Source organism: Scyliorhinus canicula, chromosome 3, assembly GCF_902713615.1.
Source record: "Scyliorhinus canicula chromosome 3, sScyCan1.1, whole genome shotgun sequence".
Taxonomy (NCBI): Eukaryota; Metazoa; Chordata; class Chondrichthyes; order Carcharhiniformes; family Scyliorhinidae; genus Scyliorhinus; species Scyliorhinus canicula.
This window is the reverse complement of record NC_052148.1, coordinates 71,351,812-71,372,204: the sequence shown is the minus strand read 5'-3', so window position 1 is coordinate 71,372,204 and position 20,393 is coordinate 71,351,812. Positions and strand designations below refer to the sequence as shown.

Genomic DNA, 20,393 nt, shown 5'->3' with positions numbered 1-20,393 from the left:
GATTCTGGAAAAGAGTGAAAGTAACAGGGTAGTTGTTATGGGAGACTTTAACTTTCCAAATATTGACTGGAAAAGATATAGTTCGAATACATTAGATGGGTCGTTCTTTGTACAATGTGTGCAGGAGGGTTTCCTGACACAATATGTTGACAGGCCAACAAGAGGCGAGGCCACATTGGATTTGGTTTTGGGTAATGAACCAGGCCAGGTGTTAGATCTGGAGGTAGGTGAGCACTTTGGAGACAGTGACCACAATTCGGTGACCTTTACGTTAGTGATGGAAAGGGATAAGTATACCCCGCAGGGCAAGAGTTATAGCTGGGGGAAGGGCAATTATGATGCCATTAGACATGACTTAGGATGTGTAGGTTGGAGAAGTAGGCTGCAAGGGTTGGGCACACTGGATATGTGGAGCTTGTTCAAGGAACAGCTATTGCGTGTTCTTAATAAGTACGTATCAGGCAGGGAGGAATGGGTAGAGCGAGGGAACCGTGGTTTACCAAAGAAGTGGAATCTCTTGTTAAGAGGAAGAAGGAGGCCTATGTGAAGATGAGGCGTGAAGTTTCAGTTGGGGCGCTTGATAGTTACAAGGAAGCGAGGAAGGATCTAAAGAGAGAGCTAAGACGAGCAAGGAGGGGACATGAGAAGTCTTTGGCAGGTAGGATCAAGGAAAACCCAAAAGCTTTCTATAGGTATGTCAGGAATAAAAGAATGACTAGGGTAAGAGTAGGGCCAGTCAAGGACAGTGGTGGGAAGTTGTGTGTGGAGGCTGAGGAGATAAGCGAGATACTAAATGAATACTTTTCGTCAGTATTCACTCAGGAAAAAGATAATGTTGTGGAGGAGAATGCTGAGACCCAGGCTATTAGAATAGATGGCATTGAGGTGCGTAGGGAAGAAGTGTTGGCAATTCTGGACAAGGTGAAAATAGATAAGTCCCCGGGGCCTGATGGGATTTATCCTAGGATTCTCTGGGAAGCCAGGGAAGAGATTGCTGAGCCTTTGGCTTTGATTTTTATGTCATCATTGGCTACAGAAATAGTGCCAGAGGACTGGAGGATAGCAAATGTGGTCCCTTTGTTCAAGAAGGGGAGTAGAGATAACCCCGGTAACTATAGGCCAGTGAGCCTCACGTCTGTTGTGGGTAAAGTCTTGGAGAGGATTATAAGAGATACGATTTATAATCATCTAGATAGGAATAATATGATTAGGGATAGTCAGCATGGTTTTGTGAAGGGTAGGTCATGCCTCACAAACCTTATCGAGTTCTTTGAGAAGGTGACTGAACAGGTAGACGAGGGTAGAGCAGTTGATGTGGTGTATTTGGATTTCAGTAAAGCGTTTGATAAGGTTCCCCACGGTCGGCTATTGCAGAAAATACGGAGGCTGGGGATTGAGGGTGAGTTAGAGATGTGGATCAGAAATTGGCTAGTTGAAAGAAGACAGAGGGTGGTGGTTGATGGCAAATGTTCAGAATGGAGTTCAGTTATGAGTGGCGTACCACAAGGATCTGTTCTGGGGCTGTTGCTGTTTGTCATTTTTATAAATGACCTAGAGGAGGGCACAGAAGGTTGGGTGAGTAAATTTGCAGACGACACTAAAGTCGGTGGAGTTGTAGACCGTGTGGAAGGATGTTGCAGGTTACAGAGGGACATAGATAAGCTGCAGAGCTGGGCTGAGAGGTAGCAAATGGAGTTTAATGTAGAGAAGTGTGAGGTGATTCACTTTGGAAAGAATAACAGGAATGCGGACTATTTGGCTAATGGTAAAATTCTTGGTAGTGTGGATGAGCAGAGGGATCTCGGTGTCCATGTACATAGATCCCTGAAAGTTGCCACCCAGGTTGATAGGGTTGTGAAGAAGGCCTGTGGTGTGTTGGCCTTTATTGGTAGAGGGATTGAGTTCCGGAGCCATGAGGTCATGTAGCAGCTGTACAAAACTCTGGTACGGCCGCATTTGGAGTATTGCGTACAGTTCTGGTCGCCTCGTTATAGGAAGGACGTGGAAGCTTTGGAACAGGTGCAGAGATGATTTACCAGGATGTTGCCTGGTATGGAGGGAAAATCTTATGAGGAAAGGCTGATGGACTTGAGGTTGTTTTCGTTAGAGAGAAGAAGGTTAAGAGGTGACTTAATAGAGGCGTACAAAATGATCAGAGGGTTAGATAGGGTGGACAGTGAGAGCCTTCTCCCGCAGATGGAGGTGGCTAGCACGAGGGGACATAGCCTTAAATTGAGGGGTAATATATATAGGACAGAGGTCAGAGGTAGGTTTTTTACGCAAAGAGTGGTGAGGCCGTGGAATGCCCTACCTGCAACAGTAGTGCACTCGCCAACATTGAGGGCATTTAAAAGTTTATTGGATAAGCATGTGGATGATAATGTCATAGTGTAGGTTCGATGGCCTTTAGTTTTTGACTTCCCATGTCGGTGCAACATCGTGGGCTGAAGGGCCTGTACTGCGCTGTATCGTTCTATGTTCTATAGTTCATTGCCGTGTTAATGTAAGCCTACTTGTGACAATAACAAAGATTATTATTGTTATTAGTTGGTTGACTGTGAAATGCTCATCCCACAGAATGTAGTACCTTTGGGTGAGGGAGATGGACGATGAAGATTATACTTGGATGAAGAAAATGAACACATTTTGACTGCACATTTTAATAGAGTAATTTTTCTAACTGGTGCACTTTTACTTACAGGGCGGATCTGGACAGCGCAATCAGCAGAGCAGCATACCACAGAAGTCTCAGGTTAACAAACCCAACTATGGCAGCTCTCCATACTGGGGGAATTAAACTGAAAGCTGTTGCCTACTTTTTGTAAAAGGAGGAAGAAAACTGGTTGGCCAAATGTCTATGTTGGGGGGGAAAAGAAAATCTTAACGTACCTTAAATGTGACAGTTGCCTGCTTTGATTTGCTGTTGTATGTAATATATTTATGTATGTATTTGTATATGTAATAGAGCCTAGATGTGGTTTCTGCACTTGAAGCCTTTCTTCATAGGGGAAGATTAATAAACTCTCAGTAACAATGCATATTTGTTTGAGCTCTGTGGGCTTTATAAATGGACAGTGTTTTGCAGTATTGAAAATGGGGTTTCCCTTATTTTGCTTTTAATTAGTTCATGGAGAACCCCAGGAAGAGGGGGGAAAACATTGTAGAAATACAGATCCTGTGCATAACTTTTTTTTAATGACTATCCTATTCATTTTGTATTGATCAAACTTGGACAGTCTTAATTTTTAAGTTTTCCACCTGATTCTTTGGATGATTTTCAAAGAAAACTGTTCATAAGCAAAAGTTTTTTTTTCTAAAAATCATTGTCCTGAAACTGTGTATTTATCTTTGAAGATATTTATTTAATATTTAAAAATGCACAGTCTCCAGTATGTCGAACCATATACATTTATTTGCTATAATTCCCTTCTTGCCTATGGTAACCAGAGCTAGTAGTTTTGTAGATCTTCCCTTCCAACATAACATCCCATTCAGCAATTTTATTCTTAATAACCTGAGCCAATATGGTGAATATTTTAGTTTAATTTCCTTTTAACCCCAACACAACCTAATAAAAGCTCTGAGCGATAAAACCATGTTTGGAATTTTTGTTGCTGGTGCAGTTTATTTCACTTTAGATTCTAGTAGTTTATTTTTGCCATTTACTATGGGGACATCAGCACAAAAGATGGGGCAAAAAGTACATCAAATTCATTTTTTTCTTGAAAGCGTAGGGAGCCTAATAAATTCTAAAATCACGAACAATAGTAGACCTTGTTTTACAAGTAGTGGAAATAAAGCTGCATGTATACTATAAGGCATGAATGAATTATTGAAAGAAAGGGAATTGTGTAAACTCAAGTCCACCTCTAATGTGACCATCAATGCTTTTTTAAAAATTTAGATTACCCAATTATTTTTTCCAATTAAGGGGCAACTTAGTGTGGCCAATCCACCTACTCTGCACATCTTTGGGTTGTGGGGGTGAAACCCACGCAGACACGGGGAGAATGTGCAAACTCCACACGGACAGTGACCCAGAGCCGGGATCGAACCTGGGACCTCAGCGCCGTGCTGCCCTCAATGCTTTTTTTTTTATCCTCCAGAATGCTTATTCAAATCTGTTGGCCAGCCCTTTGAAAATTTCAACCAGTGCAAAACTCTGGTGCCCACTCTAGCATTTTGCTATATTTTACAAGAATTATGAAATCTTGAAGCACAACAAAGGTTCTGGAATTGTTGACAGTCAAAACTGCCGTAGACTTGATATATTGCACACTGTAGTCTCAGGATCTGACTGGAAGGTTGAGGCAGTTTCATTGTTTAACTATGTAATGCCTATGCTTCATAGTCAGATTTGTTTTGTCACGTCTGATAGCTTGTACTGTAGTGACTTTAGGGGTTAATCTATATTTTAAGGTTTCAGGATTCACTTACCATAGTGACCTTTGGCAAGGTCATGTTGAGCAGCTATTCTGATTTATTAGTAGATGCATTACTGTTTTACCTCGATCTACAAATTACATAGATTAATTAGTCTGGAAACAAAACTAGACACGTTGATGGCCGTGTCCTTAGGATTTCTTTTATAGAGATAAATGTTTAACCGTGTATATTAACGATAAATGTTTCCATTGCCTCTAATTATCTTTTGAAATATTGGCTCATATTTTGCAGCTAGCATTAAGCAATGTCACTCGCTGCTAACCATTAAAATGCAGCCCACAACTTTAGTGGGTTCCATAAGTGTTGATTTTCCCCTATTGCAATGTGACTTTGAATCTGGCGCCATCTAAATGGAATCTACGACGTCCAGCAATAGTGAAGTCAAGTGAACTAGCTAATCAGACTGAAGAATCTCCGATAGCAAACCAGAAGTAAAAGCATGACTCCACACTTGTACAGATTTATTTTTCAAGGTCAGAGATTATTCGGCTGTTATTTTGCCAGTGCAGTGTGTATATACACACACCTACCATTTATGTCTCCCAGTCCTCTCTGCATGTTGTTTCAACCTGTGCTCATCCTCTTAGACCATGAGTTAACCTTCTGTGAGGACATTGAGGTGCATCCTTGTCCACTTTGCATCAGTTCCAATGTCTCTGGAATCTGATGGCTGGAGAAATGTTACAGGAGGAAGGACATGTTTTAACCTGCTTTGTTCACTACCAGTCAGGGTCAATGTGTTCTATACCTTGGCACCAGGTGATATGGTTTTATCTTCACCAGTACTCAGCACTGAAACTGCGTTGAGAGCACCCCATTGGGGATTCTCGCTGTGTCTTACCTCTTCCTGCCCACTGGATGGCCACCCGCTTATTCTCCTCAAGTCTCTGGCAGCAGAACATGCATTCCAGGAAATTTTCAGCCTCGAGTGACATTTCCTACAAGTATGGTTACTCGGGAGAGTAACATCATGGAGTTTCAACATGGTATGGGAATTGTAAGAAATAGGCCTCAGCTGTTGCCTTCAAAACTTCACTTCTGCAGCTACCGATTTCATCAAGCACACCCTCATCTCCATTGTTGCCCCAGTACCCATTAATGCCATTACTTCCTCTCGTTTCCACCCTCATCTCTGCTCCCTTAAGTTCCAAACTTGTGCAAGTTCCATACGTATGCAAACTTGAATGGATATGCCAGACAACTGGTTTAGCTATTGAGTGCCAGATCGACTGAACAAATCCCTGCACCCCCCAACACACTGCAGGTCATCTTGTTAAATTCTTCTGCCCTGCTTCCTCCATCCTCACCTCCAACAGTAAGTGTGAGGTGACACCTCTTGCACAGCTGCCTCCTTTTACTATCGCCTAACCTACCAACCTTGGCTTCCCGCAGGATTTTCTGGCCTAGCTCAGAAATGGAACCTTTCCCAAGTCTTTGAGTGTGCTGTGCTTCCCAAATTCCATTTTTTCCAAAAGTCTACCTTGATCCCACCAATCTGGTTTCTGCCTCAACCACATTACTGAAACTTAAGTCACAAATAATATTCTATGTGGCTGCAACAAAGGTAAGCTATCCTTTATTGTCTTTTTTTTTAAATTTAGAGTAACAAATGTTTTTTTTTCCAATTAAGGGGCAATATGGCGTGGCCAATTCACCTATCCTGCACATCTTTGAGTTGTGGGTGTAAGAACCACGAAGAGGGGCTTCATTTTGTTGACTACCCATTCTCCAATGCCTGTCCATTTTCACCCAGCTTATCCAGCTGCACTCATCTGGTTTGTTTCTATCTATAGGTATCTATAGGAATAAAAGAATGACTAAGGTAAGAGTAGGGCCAGTCAAGGACAGTAGTGGGAAGTTGTGCGTAGAGTCCGAGGAGATAGGAGAGGTGCTAAATGAGTATTTTTCGCCAGTATTCACACAGGAAAAAGACAAAGTTGTCAAGGAGAATACTGAGATACAGGCTACTAGACTAGAAGGGCTTGAGGTTCATAAGGAGGAGGTGTTAGCGATTCTGGAAAGTGTGAAAATAGATAAGTCCCCTGGGCCGGATGGGATTTATCCTAGGATTCTCTGGGAAGTTAGGGAGGAGATTGCTGAGCCTTTGGCTTTGATCTTTAAGTCATCTTTGTCTACAGGAATAGTGCTGGAGGATAGCAAATGTCCCCTTGTACAAGAAGGGGAGTAGAGATGACCCCGGTAACTATAGGCCAGTGAGCCTTACTTCTGTTGTGGGAAAAATCTTGGAAAGGTTTATAAGAGATAGGATGTATAATCATCTGCAAAGGAATAATTTGATTACAGATAGTCAACATGGTTTTGTGAAGGGTAGGTCGTGCCTCACAAACCTCACTGAGTTCTTCGAGAAGGTGACCAAACAGGTGGATGAGGGTAAAGCAATTGATGTGGTATATATGGATTTCGGTAAAGCGTTTGATAAGGTTCCCCACGGTAGGCTATTGCAGAAAATACAGAGGCATGGGATTCAGGGTGATTTAGCAGTTTGGATCAGAAATTGGCTAGCTGATAGAAGACAAAGGGTGGTGGCTGATGGGAAATGCTCTGACTGGTGTCCAGTTACTAGTGGTGTGCCACAAGGATCTGTTTTGGGGCCGTTGCTGTTTGTCATTTTTATAAATGACCTGGAGGAGGGCGTAGAAGGATGGGTGAGTAAATTTGCAGATGACACTAAGTCGGTGGAGTTGTGGACAGTGCAGAAGAATGTTACAAGTTACAGAGGGACATAGATAAGCTGCAGAGCTGGGCTGACAGGTGGCAAATGGAGTTTAATGCAGAAAATTGTGAGGTGATTCATTTTGGAAGGAATAACAGAAAGGCAGAGTACTGGGCTAATGGTAAGATTCTTGGTAGTGTGGACGAGCAGAGAGATCTCGGTGTCCATGTCCATAGATCCCTGAAAGTTGCCACTCGGGTTGAGAGGGTTGTTAAGAAGGCGTACGGTGTGTTAGCTTTTATTGGTAGAGGAATTGAGTTTCGGAGCCATGAGGTCATGTTGCAGTTGTACAAAACTCTGGCGCGGCCGCATTTGGAGTATTGTGTACAGTTCTGGTCGCCACATTATAGGAAGGATGTGGAAGCATTGGAAAGGGTACAGAGGAGATTTACAAGAATGTTGCCTGGTATGGAGGGAAGATCTTACGAGGAAAGGCTGAAGGACTTGAGGCTGTTTTCGTTAGAGAGAAGAAGGTTAAGAGGGGACTTAACTGAGGCATACAAGATGATTAGATAGGGTGGACATCGAGAGCCTTTTTCCTCGGATGGTGATGTCCAGCATGACGGGATATAGCTTTAAATTGAGGGGAGATAGATATAGGACAGATGTTAGAGGTAGGTTCTTTACTCAGAGTAGTAAGGGCGTGGAATGCCCTGCCTGAAACGGTAGTGGACTCGCCAACACTAAACGCATTCAAATGGTCATTGGATAGTCATATGGACGATAAGGGAATAGTGTAGAGGGACTTTAGAAGGGTTTCACAGGACGGTGCAACATCATGGGCCGAAGGGCCTGTACTGCGCTGTTATGTTCTATACAGTTGTAATTGGAGAATATCCATTAGGGACATCTCATCCAGCTCTCAACATTGTTATTACTCATGTCCTCCAAAGACTTTGACATCTTTGTATTTTCCATCTACATGCTACCCCTCAGCCACACTGTCTGAAAACAGTTAGTTTTCAAATGTAATCTGCTGACGCCTAGCTCTACCTCACCACACCTCTTGATCCCTGCACCATCTCTTTCAATTGTCAAGATTGCTTGTCTGGCATCCAATACTTGATAAACAGAAATACCTTCTTGGGAATTAAATATTAGGAAGATCAAAGGGGGCTGAACCACTGACTCCATCCTTCTCTCTGGTAACTGAGATTGAATGAGCTGTTTGCAAACTTGGTGTCCTGCTTGATCTCAAGCCGAGCCTCTGACTACGTATCTGCACTAAGGCCACCTATTTCTTCCTCCATAGCATCTCCCATCAGTTGCTGAAACTCTCATCTCTGCCTTTGACTTCAGGAAGCAGAGTATTGTACGCATCCCTGTTGCCGAGGTGGAGATGGTTGACAGCTTCAAATTCCTAGGTGTGCACATCACCAACAAGCTGTCCTGGTCCACCCACGTTGACTGAACTGATCTCCACATATCTTCTCTACTGAGTAGCACTACACTCTGTGTGCTTCATCCGATGTCATGTATTTATATTGTGTACTTATCGTATGTCCTATGTTTTTCAGATATAGATGGATTGTATGCAGAACTGTGTTTTGCACTGTACCTCTACATGTGTCTAAATCAAATTCTATCTCTAATCTCCTCCAGTCCTACAATCTTAGAATTGGAAGAGCACGGATATCTATTTTCAAACGTCTCTAAATTGAATAATTCCTCCTTTTGAAGGCTGTCTCTTCAATTTCCAAGCCCCTCATTGAATTTACAGTGTAGAAGGAGGCCATTCAGCCCATCGAGTCTGCACCGGCTCTTGGAAAGAGCACCCTACCCAAGGTCAACAACTCCACCCTATCCCCGTAACCCCACCCAACACTGAAGGCAATTTTTGGACACTTAAGGGCAATTTATCATGGCCAATCCACCTAACCTGCATATCTTTGGACTGTGGGAGGAAACCGGAGCACCCGGAGGAAACACACACACTGGGAGGATGTGCAGACTCTGCACACACAGTGACCCAAGCCGGAATCGAACCTGGGACCCTGGAGCTGTGAAGCGATTGTGCTATCCACAATGCTACCGTGCTGCCCACAAATCTCATCTGTGGAATTTCCTCTCTAAACCCATGTGTCACTTCCCTCCTTCACAATGCTTCCTAAAATCTTTCTCTTTGACCTAACCTTGGCCACTTGCCCTAATATCATCTCAAGTGGCTCAGTGCTGGATTCTGTTTGGTTATGCTACTGTGAAGCACCTTTAAACATTTTATTACATTAAAGGTGCTATATAAATAGAAGTATTGTCATTATTTTACTTAAACTTGTGTAATTTGTTATACATGTCACTGTACTCTGATTTAATTATTTATGTATACCAGATTTTTAATTAATGCAATTTTAATCCTGTTAATTTTAGTATCCTATACTTTTGTGATTTTTTAGTTGTTGCTTTAGATCTAATTAGTTGTTTATTTCTGCCTCTTGGGTGTCAGTACCATCTTGTTCCTTTGCACTGGACTCCCATGATCATCAAATTCCCATTGTCAGATTTAAGTACGCCACCCCATTTCACAAACTCAGTTCTTTGCATTTAGGACTAGAAATAACATGTTTGCTGGAAAAGTAACAGATGTTGGCAGCACTTTACCAGCCTGGGCAATTGAGGCACGAATAGTAGAGACGTTCAAAATGCTACTTTTGAGGTGATGAATAGGCTTCAAACAGTCTATTGTTTTGTGCTAATTCTTAGTAGTGTTGCTTCTTGCAAGATTTTTGAGAATGTGATTTGGATTGCAGTACCAAAAAGAAATGTTATAACACAAACCAACAGCCCAAAATGGTTGTGTTTATAGTCCATGCCAACTTCCTCCCACTCAAATTATCTGTTCCTAATCTGTTCTATCCCATTTGTTCTCTAGATTAATAGGCATGTGAATAGCTCATGAATTTTAATAAATGTTTAGGTGGGGGCAAAACTAGGCCCGTAAAATACAATAGTCACTAATAAATCTGAAACCATCAGGAGAAATTTCTTTACTTCAGAATAATAACTACTACATGGAAGTTAAGGGGAAGTTTTGTTGTGTACTTGATGGAGAAAGGATATGGTAATAGGGTGTGTTGCCAAGTGAGGTGGTCTGCAGCATGAAAACATCTGCCAGTTGGGACAAATGGCCTGCTTCTCTGCTGTTCATGCTATATAAGATAGATAAAATTTAAAGAGGCAGTTAGGTCATGTGAAGGGCTGGGCTGCTGTTTTAACTTTTTTTGCAGCAGTAAGCAGAGGTCGATTATCTAGCAGTCAACGGCCACATGATCAATAAAAGTTGCATTTTTAAAAATCTGCGAGTGGTGGGAAACTGCACAGGACTGAGGTATGCATCATCTGAGCAGAGGCCAAGCTAATAGAACACCCAAGAAAGCAGGTATAGTAGATGCAATTTGAACAGGTTTTCAAAGGATTCAAAATGGCAATTTGGGCCAGATGATGGACAAGAGCTGCAGCCTAAAGGTATTGCAAATGACATTTTCGCCAACTACACCACCTGCGCAAGGCTAAGCCTCATGCAGTTCAAAGTGGTGCACAGAGCGCATCTGACCAGAACCCGAACCTGGTTCTTCCCAGACATGGAAGGCAAAGGTGCCCCAGACTTGTCGGATTTTGGACAGCCGTTGAGGTGATGCCCAAGAGTGGTAGTGTTTTGGGGTATTGGACCAGCCCGAACATCATGCGGAAGAGGGCTGACGCCCTTGCATCCCTAATTGCCCACTGGAGAATCCTGCTCGGCTGGCGATCAGCAGAACCACCCACAGCTCTAGATTGGCTGGCAGACCTGTCGCAGATGCACCATCCGAGGGGCAGAGAATGGCTTTGACAAAGCGTGGGGGCAATTCATCAGCCTGTTCCAGGGCCTCTTTGAAGCCAATAAGATAGAAAGGGAGGGGGTGGGGGACTGTAAAGGAACCATCAGGCCCATCGAATGCAGACGAGAACGGGGAGACGGACCCAAGAAACGCCAGGAGAGATGGACCCCCCCCCCCCCCCCCACAAAGGTACAAGAGCAAAATGAGCAACAAATAAAGATGGGGCCCAAAAATAGAAAAGGGGAAGAAGAGATGCCAAAAAGGAGCCGCATGTAAATAGTAACCGTTTCAATCATTCCTGTACAGTGTAAAAATGTAAACTACAATAAAAATATTTAGTAAAAAAGTTTTAAAAAGGCATATTTCTCATAGTGAGGGGTGGAGAGCTACACCCGACCGTATAGCTCAATTTTGGACATTTAAGTTTTATGAACGTAATTTTTAAAACGCGGTAGTTTAGCCATTTCTCTGCAGCGATTTGATAGCCTATCGCTGTTACACACAGTTCTCCGACCAGTACCTTTTTTCCATCCCCCGCAGTTTATTTTTGTTTGATGTAAGAAAACTGAAAACAAAACGAATGAACTCCATTACAGGGAGCGAAATGAGAAAGCGGTGTGTGAATGGACAGAACTCCTCCCCTTCTCTGTCCCGAATTTTGACCACATCACTTTATTGCCCGGTGTGGTGACACCACTCTTCTCACTAACATTAAACTCTGGCCAAGTATTTGGGTCCCGTCCGTCCAGTGACCCATGCAGAACAAAGTGGTTTCTCACAAAAACTAGTTGATTTTAGTTTGCTTAAATCGCCCATGGGCGAAGATTTGGGGCCGCAACGGGTGATTGTGTACACAAAAACTTACTGCGTGGGTAAAGAAAACTGAGGGTCTTCACTGTGTTCAAGTTGGTGGAATCAGGCAGAGTGAAATAATGACATCTAGTGACCAGAGAACTGCAACTGTATTAACCATTTTAAACTCCCGTTATGAAGTGTTACCATGTTACGTTGGATTTTTCTCTATTCTAAATGGTGCTGTTAACACCGTAATTGAAAATGGTAAAGCAAAATTTGTGGAATCAATTTGCACCATACACAAGACCTTTAGATACATGTGTAACATTCTCTGTATTGCTGGCTTCTGGAATTTTAGCTTTTGAGGTTTATTTGGTGTTAACCAAGAAGGTGCCACTTTGTTCACAGTATACATTTTTTAAAAAATCAATCCTCCCAGGAAGTAAATCATTATTGACTGGAATATGTGTTGTACGACTCTTAACGAATGTTTGATGGCGAGTGATTAATCTGCTACATTATACCTAAATTACCATTCTTTGTGTCAACGAAAACTTGTGTTTCTGTTACATTATGCCTTGAAATGAAGACAAACACCCCCAAGCGCTTCAGGGAAATGTATTTAGAAAGAAATGGACATTACCTTCCCTCCCCTCCCGTGCATGTGCTGGGATCATGCCAGCACACGCTGGCGCTCCCACACATGCGCAAACACGCCGGCTGGCATGGTGCCAAGCTGTTCGGCGGCGGTTTGCGCGTTGCCAACGTCGCCGGCGCCGGCCTAGCCCCTGAAGGTGCGGAGTGGTTCACGCCACTCCTTGGCGCCAGTACAGCCCGCCCCGCCGGTTAGGGGTGAATCCCGGCCGAGGTTAGTGAGGTGGATTTGAGTATCTTAAAGGGGAAAGGGTAGGAACCAGGGAAGCTTAGGAAAGGAATTTCAGATTGTGGGACCATAGCAGCTTAAGGGATATTTGGGCTGGTTTAGCACACTGGGCTAAATCGCTGGCTTTTAAAGCAGATCCAGGCAGGCCAGCAGCACGGTTCAATTCCCTTACCAGCCTCCCCGAACAGGCGCCAGAATGTGGCGACTAGGGGCTTTTCACAGTAACTTAATTGAAGCCTACTCGTGACAATAAGCGATTTTCATTTCATTTCATTTGTCAATGATGGGGATGGGTGGGGAGAATTTGCAAGATAATTAAACCAAAGGACTAGAGAGGGATTTGTACATAGAACATAGCTGGAGAACATTCTGACTTAATATAAGAATAATGAAATAAGCACTGTGGAGTTTGCACATTCTCCCCGTGTCTGCGTGGGTTTTGCCCCCACAACCCAAACATGTGCAGGATAGGTGGATTGGCCACGCTAAATTGCCTCTTAATTGGAAAAAATGAATTGGGTACTCTAAATTCATAGAAAAAAAAGAATAATAAAATAAAAAAGGAAAAAATAGAAGAGAATGGAATCAAGCAAGAACAATGGGACTGAGTTGAAATATCAATACATGAATGCAAAGCATAAATTAAATTTAGGCTGCAGCCTGGGGGGAAATCTTGCATTCTTATTGTGCCTTTCATGATTTTGGGACATTCCGAAGCACTTTACAGTAGTACATCAAAATGCTGTAATGTATAAAACACAACAGCAGTTTTCAATCAGCAAATATACATAGCAATGCGATAATGACAGGATAATGAGGGATAAATGCTGGCCTGGACATTAGGAGTAACTTCCCTGCCCCTCTTCAAAATTGTGTCATGAGATCTTTTAGAAGGCAAATGGAGCAAAAACAAAAAATGCTGGAAAATCTCAGCAGGTCTGACCGCATCAGTGGAAAGATTAGTGGAAAGGGTTAACGTTTTGAGACTGGATGATTTCAAAGCTAGAGAGAATGGGGACAAATGGAGTCTCATTTTCAACATCTGATCCAAAAGAAGGAACCTATGCCAGTGCTGCATTCTCTTAGTATTGCACTGAAGTGTCAGCCTTTGTTTTTGTGCTCAAGTTCTGAAATGGAACTTGCACCCATCACCTCCTGACTCACACAAGAACCATAACACCTGGACCACAGCTTTGATGGGGCAGAGTTTGGAAAGAGCATCCATGAGGGCTTCTTGAAACAATATGTTAAAAGTACAACTAGGGAAGGGGCCATACTGGACCTGGTATTGGGAATGAGCTCAGCCAGGTGGTTGAAGTTTTGGTAGGGGAGCATTTTGGGAACAGTGACCATAATTTAGTAAGTTTTAAGGCACTGTGGGATAAAGATGAGTAGTCCTTGGGTGAAGGTTTTATATTGGGGGAAGGCTAATTTTTTTTAATTTAAAAAACAATTTAGAGTGTCCAATTCATTTTTTCCAATTAAGGGGCAATTTAGCATGGCCAATCCACCTAGCCTGCACATCGTTGGGTTGTGGGGGCGAAACCCATGCAGACACGGGGAGATTGTGCAAACTCCACACGGAGAGTGGCCCAGAGCCAGGATCGAACCTGGGACTTCAGCGTCGTGAGGCAACAGGGCTAACCCACTGCACCATCGTGCTGCCCTGGGAAAGGCTAATTCTAACAATATTAGACCGGAATTGAATAATTTAGATTGGGGGTGGATGTTTGAGGGCAAATCAACATCTGACATGTGGGAGGCTTTCAAATGTCAATTGATATGAATCAGAATTGGCATGTTACTGTGAGGAAAAAAGATAAATATGGCAAGTTTCGAGAATCTTGGATAACGAGGGATATTGCGAGCCTAGTCAGAAAGAAAAAGGAAGCATTTGTAAGTATTAGAAGGCTGGGAACAGACAATGCCCATGAGGAATATAAGGAAAGTAAGAAGGAACTTAAGCAAGGAATCAGGAGGTCTAAAAGGCGACACAATAAGTCATGGGCAAACAGGATTAAGGAAAATCCCAAGGTTTTCTATACGTTTATAAAAGCAAGAGGGTAGCCAGGGAAAGGGTTGACCCATTCAAGGACAGGGGAGGGAATCTATGCATGGAGCCAGAGGAAATGGGTGAAGTATTAAATCAATAGTTTGCATCAATATTCACCAAAGAGAAAGATTTGGTGAATGATGAGACTGTGGAAGGGTGTGTAGGTAGTCTGGGTCACATTGAGATAAAAAAGGTGTTGGGGAGTCTTGAAAAACATTAAGGTAGATAAGTCACCAGGGCCTGATGGGTTCTACCCCAGAATACTGAGGGAGGAAAGTGAAGTCACATGGGATCAGAGGTGAGCTGGCAAGGTGGATGCAGAACTGACTCATAGAAGACAGGTTAGCAGTGAAAGGATGCTTTTCTGAATGGAGGGCTGTGACTAGTGATCAAAGGGACCATTGCTGGGTTCTTTCCTGTTTGTAGTATATATAAATGATTTGTACGAAATGTAACTGGTCTGATTAGTAAGTTTGTAGACGATACAAAGGGTGGTGGAATTGCGGATAGCGATGAGGACTGTCAGAGGATATAGATTGGTTAGACTCTCAGGCGGAGAGATGGCAGATGGAGTTTAATCTGGAACAATGTGAGGTAATGTATTTTGGAAGGTCTAATGTAGGTGGGAAATATACAGCAAATGGCAGAACCCTTAAGAGTATTGACAGGCAGAGGGATCGGGTGTACAGGTACGCAGGTCACTAAAAGTAGCAAGCAGGTGAAGAAGGTAGTCAAGAAGGCATATAGCATGTGTGCCTTCATCGGGTGGGGCATTGAGTGCAAAAATTGGCAAGTCATGCTGAAGCTGAATAGAACTTTAGGCCACACTTGGATTTTGTGTTCAATTCTGGTCGCCACACTACCAGAAGGATGTGGAGGCTTTGGAGAGGGTGCAGAAGAGGTTTACCAGGATGTTGCCTAGTATGGAGGGCATTAACTATGAGGAGTGGTAGGATAAACTCAATCTGTTCTCACTGGAACGACAGAGATTGAGGGGCGATCTGGTAGAAGTCTACTAAATTATGAGGGGCATGGACAGAGTGGATAGTCAGAAGCTTTTTCTCAGGGTGGAAGAGTCAATTACTAGGGGACATAGGTTTAAGGTGTGAGGGGCAAGGTTTAGAGGAGATGTGCATGGGACGTTTTTTTTACACAGAGGGTAGTGGGTGACTGGAACTTGCTGTCAGAGGAGGTGGTGGAAGCAGAAACGATTGTGACATTTATGGGGCGTCTTGACAATTACATGAATAAGATGAGAATAGAGAGATTGGGGCCCCAGAAATGTAAAAGCTTTTAGGTTAGACATGCAGCATGGTCAGTGCAGGCTTGGAAGGCCGAAGGGCCTTGAAAAGGAAACAGGGGGAGGGAGTCTCCATTTCTGAGACTTGAGTGTTGAAGCCGACGCAGAATTCGTGGACTTTTATGACAGCAAAACTGACGCTGCAGTTGGACCAATTTGCTACTGTTATGGGGCTAGCAGGTACCTGCACCACATGGAACACATTAATTCCAATGAGAAACGGTGCTGGATTCGCTGGTTCCACACTTGACACTCAGGAGGCTGACAAGCTGCAGCCGCATATACACACCTCACTCCCCACACACCATCCCGTATATCAGGCGCAGAGTTGAATGATGTGTAGCTGATGATCACATATCAGCTGCATGTTCATCGAGTGGTTCCCCTTTAAGTTTGTGCAGCGCTGCCTGTCATCTGCAGGTGCTCGTAGTGGTCATGCATCCCGTCGATCACTCCCTAGACCCGGACCCTAGTCCGTGATGGCGGCGAACCCTGCTGTCCAGGCACCCTGATGGGCTCGGTCCACATTGAATTGGATGTATTGAGCCGCATGTGCATATAAGGCCTCCGTGATGGCGCGGATACACCTGTACACCAAGGTCTGTGAGATCCTGGACAGGTTCCCAATTGGTGCCTGGAAGGAAGGTGGCATAAAGGTCACCTTGACGACGACTGGCAGCGGGTACCCTCCCTAAACCCCTGCGGTGCCAGGTGTGTCATCATCTGGAAGATATGTCACATTGTCTCTCTGCTCAGCCGGAGTCTTTGACCGCAGGTCTTGAATGGCAGGCGATGCTGGTACACATGTGTTGCACGTTTTGCTATGGGTGTAAAACGCGTTTATTGGAGTGTATTAACTTGCCTCTGTTAAAGGCCGTGTGCTTAACACTACTAGGCTCTGTATATGTATTTTTCAGCTCAGGAGTCGCCAGATGCCGTATAGACACCTCACAAATATTCCAAGGTCAGGTTCAAAGTAATAAAACGATACACCGATTAGTAAGTTCCAAACGATCAATATTTATTATACAATTATAATAAATACGCATACACACACTAAGAGACTAAGCTATGACTAAACTAAGCAATCAGAATACTTAACTAAACAGGAACAGGCAAGGTCAGGGAGCGAGGCCTTCGTCCCGGTCTTGGTCTGCAACCTTCAGAAAGCGTGCTGGTCACTGGGGGTCTAGCGGGCTTGGTTCACGTAGCGAGCGTCGTATTGGCACTTACGGTTCGGCGGCTGGTGCTCGATGGCTGGAGTCAGGATACAATTCGAAGTTCTTGGTCAAAGCCGGAGCACGAAACAACAGACAGGACCATGTGTGGGGGTCTACTTTTATAGGGGTCCCCAATGTCCTTGCCTTTTCCTGGGCGGGCTTTACCTTCAGGTATCGATTGGATCGCTCCCAATCGATATCTTATGAATTCCTCCAATGTGAGGGTCTCTCTTGATGGTGGGGGCGGTTTCTATAGTGGATACTTCTGGTGCCGCTCTGTCTGGACATCCACTTAAAGTATCTTATTCAAACCCAAATGTTGCCATTGTGTGTGCCTAGATCTGGACTGCCTCATTAGTATGTAAAGCGTTCTGCCATTATCACCTTTGGTTGGAGATCTTCCACCTGGCCAGAAACTAGTTTTGCTGCTTGCAAAATGCTAATGAGTGTTTGCAGGCTGCTGCCTTGGCTAAACTGTTTTTCCCTGCAGTCTTAGCGATTCTCCATTTTGTTTAGTCCAGTGTCCATTTTAGGTGGCTACAGTGGCTACATTCCCTCCTTGTGATCCTCACAATCAAAATATTGTGAAGGATCACCTATGTACGTTGCCTCGAGTGCATCTGGGTTGCCTTCTTTGTGTTCCCTGACCTCGGCAAGCTCCTGAGCGTCTACTCTGTCCTTAAACTATGGGAAGAAAAATTTTTTTTACCTGACATCTCTACTTGGCGCTATGTCAAAGGGGACATGCATTACCAAAAACTGGGAACCTCTACCTATCACAATTATCCTTATCTTACCTTAAACATTTCATTACAGACTAAACCTCATCCATTCATACCACATCACATAACATTTCCTGACTCGGCAGTCGAGTTCAGGACAATATAATACATGGGTATATTTTTTATTTTATTCACACAGTGCTTTATTATTCATTGAGGGGCTGGGGGGGATTGGTGAAAACCGAAGATGGGAGATTGAACTCCATAGACGGTTGAGGGGCAGGAACGGGAGGCTCTCCTCTTCCACTTCCTCAACCTGAGGGTCTGTACAAGTATGGCGAGGATCGCAATCACTAGCAGTGATTCAATCACGTATGACATGGAGTACCATGTCATAAATTTTGTGCACCAGGTCTGAACCTCACTGATCAGAACTGAGCACGGGGGAGTTGCTGTAAGTGAAACATTTACGGTGGGGGTTGTGGGGGAAACGTGTCTTGCTTCCACACAAACAAATATAACATTTAAAAGCAATAAGTGGGCTTCCATCATCTTCTCTTCGTTCTCCTTCTTTTCTTCCTCCTGTATGGCCGATCCTTGCTGTGATCTCTGTTTCGTCCTTCGAAAGCTATGGGATCAAGCACAGTATCTGTCAATACAGCTTAATATCCGTACTTGTTAGTGTATCTGTCTTTCAATTCCAATTGACCCATTAAAAATGACTGGCCAAGTCACACCCTGTGACTCCCCTCATTTTTTTTTCCAAAAGCGAATTTAATGAACACAATACACCTAACAACTCTCCTCCTGCGAGCCGTCTCGCAGGCTTTGCTCATTTACCATCCGAATGTTCCTGGATGTAAATAGCATGTGGGATGGCGGCCTAAGGGCTGCCTAACGAAAAATGAAAACAAATTGGAAACAAAAGGTCGAATGGGTTGCGTATGGGCCGCTACGGGTACGATTTGAATGGGATCCCCGGGTAGGGCGTGCTGTGCCATACCCGAGCTTGGTTGACCAAAGTGGGTTCTCAGACAGGGCGGGTCCTCAGTGCCGTTTGTCCACTGCCTGAGTAACCTGGATTAAACGGGCAAGAATGTGTTTACCGTGGGTTTGCAGCCTCTATTCGCCGAATAGAGGGGCACCTAAAAACAATGGAGGAGCCAAGATGCTCCTTCATCTGAAAACAGGGAACAAGTCGTGAACCGTGTCGGTTCACCAGAGGATACAACTGAAGTTCTCAGAGGTATCTGCAGACAAACTAACGTGCGTGCGAGGTGGTCGCAATCTTTACAACTGAAAAGATCTCCAATCAAACGGTTGGTTTGCGAACCGAAGTTCTCAAAGGTATTTGCGGACAAGCTAATGGGTGTGTGAGGTGGTCACAATCTTTTCAGCTGAAAAGATCTGCAATCAATCTCTTAACATATTAACAGACAAACATAAACTGACAAACAAACATGCGTGCAGGTTCCATCAGAAAGGACATCGCTTCCCTCAAGCGGTTCCTATTTTACATCATCTGGACACCTCACTTTTCCTCTGTCTCTGTGAACAGGGTCACAAAGGGGTTGCCGTATCGGGATTCAGACACCGTGTCGTCCTGCTCTCCCGGATCCCACACCCTTGTGTGGATCAGGCATGATATCTTTGAATTGTGTGACCGGGGGTCACTTTCATCGTTGCGGACAAGTCGGTACGAATTGTCCCTGTGCCAGAGTGTTGCCCCCAATACTGCGTTAAAATGGATCCACAGCCTTCCGGCGAATGCTGTGGGGTGCTCGGATTTCTTCTGCCGGCACTTATTAAGTCCTTCTACGGGGTCACCTCGATTATACCCTATGGCATCTAAAATGGAGGTGTGCATTTCCTCTAGGGTGCCTCCGCCAACGTTCTGTGGGTCGGGGAGGGCTGCTACGACCGATGGGTCTAAACTCAGAACTGTGAGTTTAACCTGCTCTCTCTCGTCCAGGCCGTACATGGTAGCCTGTTGCTTTACCTTTGCGAAAAACTGGTGGGGGTCTGCGGTGGGGAGAAACGGAGTGATCTTCTCACACGCGTCCCTTAGTTGGGTTACAGTTAAGGGGGTGGTGTAAGTTATATCGGGTGCGCCTTCTATGGTCGCTTTTCTCTGGGTGGTGACTGGATTCATTGGAATGGTGACGAGCTGATCTGTGGGGGGTTGGGGTGCTTGCCTTTTCTGCTGCGCTGCTGGCGCACATGTTCCCTGAACATAACGCTGCGCTGTCTCACTTAACTCTTTCCAGTCTGGGGCATTCTCCTCATCTAACTGCGTTCCAAAGGTGCTTTGAAACCCATTTTGCACCGAAAGCAGCGATTGCAGCTCTGCAATCTGTTTCCTGCATTTCGCGTGGTCTACAGTACTCTGCCTTTGTTCTGTGGTTGCAGCATGGAGTGCTCTCAA

General features: G+C 44.2%; 1 protein-coding gene across 3 annotated transcripts in view; it reads left to right on the top strand.

Moving 5' to 3' along the window:
* The window catches only part of ubap2a (ubiquitin associated protein 2a), a 160,885-nt gene extending 157,289 nt beyond the window's left edge, over positions 1-3,596 (top strand). For all 3 annotated transcript variants that reach the window (XM_038790694.1, XM_038790693.1, XM_038790692.1), the window contains one exon: positions 2,702-3,596. In XM_038790694.1, coding sequence (XP_038646622.1) covers positions 2,702-2,797 — 96 coding nt within the window. In that variant the 3' untranslated portion in view covers positions 2,798-3,596. The remainder of the gene's footprint in view (positions 1-2,701) is intronic.
* The last annotated feature ends 16,797 nt before the right edge of the window (positions 3,597-20,393 follow it).